General features: G+C 53.8%; 1 protein-coding gene across 1 annotated transcript; it reads left to right on the forward strand.

Annotated features, from left to right (window-relative positions):
* The first annotated feature begins 1,617 nt into the window (after positions 1–1,617).
* Positions 1,618–5,738, forward strand: TUFM (Tu translation elongation factor, mitochondrial). Its single transcript, XM_011982357.1, has 10 exons — positions 1,618–2,425; positions 2,538–2,732; positions 3,044–3,210; positions 3,469–3,573; positions 3,662–3,826; positions 3,973–4,105; positions 4,190–4,294; positions 4,423–4,574; positions 4,670–4,789; positions 5,376–5,738. The coding sequence occupies exons 1-10, from the start codon at positions 2,374–2,376 to the stop codon at positions 5,547–5,549; spliced, it is 1,368 nt and encodes a 455-aa protein (XP_011837747.1). The 5' UTR covers positions 1,618–2,373; the 3' UTR covers positions 5,550–5,738.
* The last annotated feature ends 1,409 nt before the right edge of the window (positions 5,739–7,147 follow it).

The raw sequence follows: 7,147 nt of genomic DNA on the forward strand, positions 1-7,147 counted from the left end.
ACAGTGCAGTGTGCACGCTTTTTGGGGCTTAGCGGTGTTAGATTCCTTAATCACCCTGACCATCAGTTTTCATAGCTGCAAAATGGGGGACATAATAGATCCTACTACCCAGGGTAGGACTGGGAGCGCTGATGGTGAAACAATATGAATGCCTGAACATCATAAAGCTCTAGTTCAGAGTTTCTCAAACTCCTCTTGAGTTTTCATTAAAAAATTTTTTTTTGGAGACGGAGTCTCGCTCTGTCGCCCAGGGTGGAGTGCAGTGGCATGATCTCGGCTCACTGCAACCTCCGCCTCCCGGGTGCAAGCAATTATTCTGCCTTAGCTTCCCGAGTAGCTAGGACTACAGGCACACACCGCGAAGTCCAGCTAATTTTTTGTATTTTAGTAGAGATGGGGTTTCACCATGTTGCCCAGGCTGTTCTCGAACTCCTCCTGAACTCAGGCAATCTGCCCACCTCGGCCTCCCAAAGTGCTAGGATTACAGGCGTAAGCTACCACGCCCAGCCAAAAAAATTTTATAGAGATGGGGTCTTTCTTGGCCGGGCATGGTGGCTCATGCCTGTAGTTCCAGCACTTTGGGAGGCCATGATGGGCGGACCACTTGAGGTCAGGAGTTCGAGAGCAGTCTGGCCAACATGGGTGAAACCCCGTCTGTACTAAAAACACTAAAATTAGCTGGGCGTGGTGGCACACGCCTGTAGTCCCAGCTACTCAGGAGGCTGAGGTGGGAGAATTGCTTCAACTCGGGAGGTTGAGGTTGCAGTGAGCCAAGATCACCTCATTGCACTCCAGCCTGGGCGACAGAGTGAGACTCTGTCTCAAAAAAAAAAAAAGAGAGATAGGGTTTTTCTCTGTCACTCAGAGTGGGATGTAGTGTCACGACCATACCTCACCATAGCCTTGAACTCCTGAGCTCAGGCCATCCTTCTGCCTCAGCCTCCTGAGTAGGAGGGGCTACAGGTGCACACTACTGTGCCTGACTAATTTAAAAACTTTTTTTTTGTAGAGATAGGGTCTCCTAATCTGCCCAGGATGGTCTTGAACTCCTGGCTTCAAACCATCCTCCCACCTCAGCCTCCCAAAGTGCTGGGACTATAGGCATGAGCCACTATGCCCAGCCTCCTCTGAGTTTTGGAAGGGTATTTGTTACATAGCTTCCCAGTCCGTGCATAGACCCGACGGAATCATATCTCCAGGGGAGGAATTAGGGAATCTTTGCAACACTGTCCACTGAGTCTCAGGATCTGATGAGTTCCGAAACATAAATCAGGGTTAAGCAACCACAATTAACACTTTGGAGTGCCATGTGGAAGCTGCCATGAGATGATGGATGTGGAAGTTAAGGGACATTGACTACCCTTGCACTCATTCATTCAACGTTCACTGCATGCTCCACCCTGTTAGGTGCTGGGGCCACAGACAGAATAAAGGAGACTCAGGCTGCCCTTAAAGGCTCCCCTAGCTGGCTCCTCATCCTTGGCTCCTCATCTGCAAAATTAGATGGGTCGGGCGATGCCCAAAGGAATTGCTCCTTAGGCTGCTGAGGGGCTACAGGGTTGGGCAGCGAAGCTGTCTGTCTTGTGGGCTCTGGCCCTGTGAGGTCTAGCAGTACAAGGTCCCCGCAAGCTGCCTGACCTCACGGGGCCCAACCCTGACTTCTACCCAGTTAATCTCCTCTCAGGGCCAGAGGTCAGGCTCTCCCTATGAAGTGGATACTACTATTCCCATTTTACAGATTAGAAAACAAAGCCTCAGCGGAGAGAGAGGTCACACTTCACCCCATCCCCGAAAGGCGTCCAGGACCTGGTCCCCTACCTCCAGCTGCGGCAGAAGGGGCCAGATATCTCGCAAGACCCGGGTAGCGAGTCGGACTCCAGACGACTCGGGGTCTCTCTCTGCCGGGCCCAGTTGGTTCCTGAGCAGTCGGAGCCGCAGCTGCCTCCCCGAGCCCGAGTCCCTCCCTCCGGGTCCGGCCTAGCCCGCCTGACTCCCATGCTGAGCACCTCCACAGCCCGTCGCCCTGACAACTAGTACGCCCAAGAGCCTTCGCGGCGCCGGTGCTTTAGGGGACGCTCCCCAGTGCCCCCTGCGACCGCCAGAGAGAACTACCTTGCCCCTCAGCCCGTGAGGCCTGAGTGGTGGAAACCCTCTCCATCATTCTCCGCCCCCGAGACACCAGCCCCCTCCATGACGTCTTCAACCGCACGCCCGACGTCGGCGGAGACGGCCATAGACACTGGCGACTAGAGAGGCCCGGACTTGCCCTCCCAGTCCTTACTTCCGTCGGAAGTGCCTTCCTGCCGCAGGCGCCCTTTCTCTGCTGCACGCTCGGGCTCCTGGGCCCCGTTCCCCGGTTCCTGGGGCGCGAGTATGACCACAATGGCGGCAGCCACCCTGCTGCGCGCGACGCCCCACTTCAGCGGTGAGGGGTCGGGGAGGGCGATGGCGGCCCAGGAACACTTTGGGGGTGTGGTAGGTGGCTGGGTTCGGTCTGACCCCTGCCCTGCCTGACTCCCAAGCTTCGGTCCCGGCAGGTCTCGCCACCGGCCGGACCTTCCTGCTGCAGGGTCTGTTGCGGCCGCTGAAGACTCCGGCATTGCCTCTCTTGTGCCGCAGCCTGGCCGTGGAGGCCAAGAAGACTTACGTGCGCGACAAGCCACATGTGAATGTGGGTACCATCGGCCATGTGGACCACGGCAAGACCACGCTGACTGCAGCCATCACGAAGAGTGAGTGGGGTTGGCGCGTCCAGTAGCGCCTTATCTACTGATGGGACCTGGAGCCAGGGGGGCAAGGCTAGCAGAGTGTCTGCTGGAGGTGTTTACTGTGGCTCCAAGAGCAGAGGCTGTACCCCAAAGAAGTCACAGGGCAGACCCTTAAGGCCCCCTAACATTTCTTTCTGACCCACAGTTATCTCTGCTGGAAGAGTTAGAGATTGGAGGAGGTCATGTATTTAGGTGGGAGGGTTCAGGGGCGTGGTCTAAGCTCTGCCTCTAGCACTGGAACTTTAGCTGAGAGGTGTGTTCTCTTTCTCCTTTAGTTCTAGCCGAGGGAGGTGGGGCTAAATTCAAGAAGTATGAGGAGATTGACAATGCCCCGGAGGAGCGAGCTCGGGGTATCACCATCAATGCGGCCCATGTGGAGTATAGCACTGCCGCCCGCCACTACGCCCACACAGACTGCCCGGGTCATGCAGATTATGTTAAGGTGAGGGTTGCTGGGACACTGGAGACAGGTCCAGAAGCTGCCTCTTGTCGGGATAAATGTTAGGCTTGTGGGGAGGAGATTAAAATATTCAGTGTTTGGATATGAGATGGCAGGTTTGTGGCCATGGCCACTCAGAATGGGTGGTGAGGAGATGATAGAGAAAGGTGGGCCTGAGATTCTAACTGCTACACTTGCCTATATGGATGTGGACTGAAGAGCTCGTTGAACTTGGCTGTTTCCTCTCCTCCTCCTCCCCAGAATATGATCACAGGCACTGCACCCCTCGACGGCTGCATCCTGGTTGTAGCAGCCAATGACGGCCCCATGCCCCAGACCCGAGAACACTTATTATTGGCCAGACAGGTACTCAGAGCCTGGGTAAAGGTGCAGAGGGGAAGAGTGGGGAGTTGGGCCCCTCTGGATACTGTCCCTGTCTCTCTGCTATCTACAGATTGGGGTGGAGCATGTGGTGGTGTATGTGAACAAGGCTGACGCTGTCCAGGACTCTGAGATGGTGGAGCTGGTGGAGCTGGAGATCCGGGAGCTGCTCACCGAGTTTGGCTATAAAGGGGAGGAGACCCCAGTCATCGTAGGCTCTGCTCTCTGTGCCCTTGAGGTGAAGGCCGGGTCAGGCAGGGTGGCTGCTGCGGAGGGTGGGGCTAGATGGGCACCCAGAGCTCTGCTTTGTGTCTGGGAAGTGGCTCTTGATAATCGAGGGGAGTAGAATGGGGATTTCAGAGTCCTGTCGCTTCCCCTCAACAGGGTCGGGACCCTGAATTAGGCCTGAAGTCTGTGCAGAAGCTACTGGATGCTGTGGACACTTACATCCCAGTGCCCACCCGGGACCTGGAGAAGCCTTTCCTGCTGCCTGTAGAGGGGGTGTTCTCCGTCCCTGGTGAGGACTCTGCCTGTTCCCACGCACTCTCTCTAGCAGCAGCCTAGCTCGGGGTCCCTGATGTCCTGTCTTATTCCCTCTCAGGCCGTGGCACTGTGGTGACAGGTACGCTAGAGCGTGGCATTTTAAAGAAGGGAGACGAGTGTGAGCTCCTAGGACACAGCAAGAACATCCGCACTGTGGTGACAGGTACGGGAAGCCAGCCTGGGGACCAGGGGCTGACTGCAGGGTGGCCTTACCCTGGCAGATCCCTTGTACCTTCCTTCCATCTTACACTCGCCTTCCTTCTCCCCACTCCTTTTCCCCTTCCCTCCTAGGCATTGAGATGTTCCACAAGAACCTGGAGAGGGCCGAGGCCGGAGATAACCTCGGGGCCCTGGTTCGAGGCTTGAAGCGGGAGGACTTGCGGCGGGGCCTGGTCATGGTCAAGCCGGGTTCCATCAAGCCCCACCAGAAGGTGGAGGCCCAGGTGAGGGCTCCAGGTGACGGTGGGCAGGGCTGAGCCAAGCTGTCCCCAGCATTCCAGCCGAGCCCATCTCACCCTCATTGTTCACTCTCCTCCAGGTTTACATCCTCAGCAAGGAGGAAGGTGGCCGCCACAAGCCCTTTGTGTCCCACTTCATGCCTATCATGTTCTCCCTGACTTGGGACATGGCCTGTCGGGTTATCCTGCCCCCAGAGAAGGTACGGTGGGTGGGAGAAATGTAGGGTGGAGGGAGCACTTTTTATATCACCTTTGCTTCACTCATAGTTCCAAAGATACACTGTGACAACCCAAGTGACTTTATTTCCTTAGGTGGAAAGGGGCTGCTTGTCGCTGCTAGCCAACAGAAGGGGCATGGCCCATGGACTTAGGGGCGGGAGTCCTCATCCAGTGTGCCCTAAGCTGAAGCAGGTTAAAAGCTTAGCTCTGCCAGCATGTACCCACAGAAAGATTTCCTAGAAAAAGTCTCTTCTTTCTGAGAGTTTCACTATGTATGAAAGCTTAGGAAGTCCTGTGACCAAGAAACCTTCATAACCCACAACTTCTAGGCATTTTTTCCTCAAGAACATACCTTAGGAACACTCATCACTGGTCTCTTTCATGTTTTCCTGTCTCAATATGCTGTTTGCATCTGCCTGACAGCCTGGGATGGATGACACTGTCCCCAGGCAGAACCATTCCCCTGCTGCATTCTCCCATGACTCTTAACCTCCGAGGTACCCAAAAAAAACTTAAGGAATGAAGGCATCCTGGAGGCCACGCATGATCCTTCTCTTCCTACTCTAGGAGCTTGCCATGCCTGGGGAGGACCTGAAGTTCAACCTAATCTTGCGGCAGCCAATGATCTTGGAGAAAGGCCAGCGTTTCACCCTGCGAGATGGCAACCGGACTATCGGCACTGGTCTAGTCACCGACACGCTGGCCATGACTGAGGAGGAGAAGAACATCAAGTGGAGTTGAGTGCAGACCTCTGCTCAGCTTCCCTTGCGTGTAAGGCCTGTTCTAGCTAGGGCTCCCTCCTGCTTCCAGTGCCCCCTCATGACACAGGCTGCAGCCCAGCAGAGGGCAGCTAGGTGGACATTTCTCCTGGTTGGAAGGGTCGGCCTGCCTGACTGGGGAGGTCAGTAAACTTCTGTGAATAGTAAGCCAGCCTGTGTCCTGTGTCCTTTGTGTGAATTGGAGAGGAGAGGACAAAAAGGGTGTTGAACCCCAGACAGATGGGGAGCTTGTGAGATCCCAGAGCAATTTTAATGGAGAAATCAAGTCCAGTGAGCTTAGGGATTGCCTAGACACAGTAGGATACTGTTGAATAGCCTCCTGGGAGATACTGGGAAAGAATGTTCTATCGCTCTGGAGCCAGCATGGCCTCAGCTCAGGTGCCAAACCCACCTTGTTTCCTCGGAATACTAAGTGAATGTCTAGCGTCCATTCACGTTCTGTGGGAATGGGGACCGGACAGGCATATCTCAGATGCTCTAGGTTTGCTTCCAGACCACCACAATAAAGCAGGTCACAAATTTTTTCGTTTCTCAGTGAAGTTATGTTTATAGTATAGTTGACCCTTGAACAATGCAGGGCTTAGGGGTGCCAGCCCCCCTCCATGTAGCCACAAATCTACATATAATTTATTTTTGAGATGGGGCCAGCTTTGCACAGTGGCAGTATCATAGCCAATGACTCCATGACTTGAAATATAATCAACATTGGCAATTTTTGACGGTCTCTATGGGGAGGCTGAACAAAGGGAAAAAAGGAAATACAGGGTCTCACTGTCACCCAGGCTGGGTGTGCGGTGGCACCATCCTAGCTCATTGCAGCCTCAGACTCCTGGGCTCAACCTTGGTCTTCCAAACTGCTGGGATTAGAGGTGTAAACTACCGTGTCCAGCTCCTCACATACAACTTGACTCCCCCAAAACATAACTAGTAACCTGCTGCCAGCCAGAAGCCTCACTGATAGCATGCAAAAGCATACTTTGTGTGTTATATGTATTATACACTGTATTCTTCAAACTAGAGAAAGTGTTAAGAAAATCATAAGGAAAATATATTCCCTATCAAGTGGAAGTGGATCATCATAAAGGCCCTCATTGCTTCACGTTTCTTAGGAGGAGGCCAAAGGGAGATAGGCAGACTCGGTGTAACCTGTATTTGAAAAAATTCACGTGTAAGTGGACCTGTGCAGTTTGAACCCCAATCACTCAAGGGTCAACTATACACTATATTAAATGTGTAATGTCTAAGAAAACTTTATTTAAAAATACTTGAGCCAAGGCCGGGCACGGTGGCTCACGCCTGTAATCCTAGCACTTTGCGAGGCCAAGGCGGGCAGATCACCTGAGGTCAGGAGTTTGAGACCAGCCTGGCCAACATAGTGAAACCCTGTCTCTAATAAAAATACAAAAAAATAAGCCGGGCATGCTGGCAGGTGCCTGTAATCCCAGCCATTTGGGAGGCTGAGGCAGGAGAATCGCTTGAACTTGGGAGGTGGAGGTTGCAGTGAGCCAAGATCGCACCATCGCACTCCAGCCTAGGCAACGAGAGCGAAACTCCATCTCA

The sequence above is a fragment of the Mandrillus leucophaeus genome, unplaced genomic scaffold, assembly GCF_000951045.1.
Source record: "Mandrillus leucophaeus isolate KB7577 unplaced genomic scaffold, Mleu.le_1.0 Scaffold24, whole genome shotgun sequence".
Taxonomy (NCBI): Eukaryota; Metazoa; Chordata; class Mammalia; order Primates; family Cercopithecidae; genus Mandrillus; species Mandrillus leucophaeus.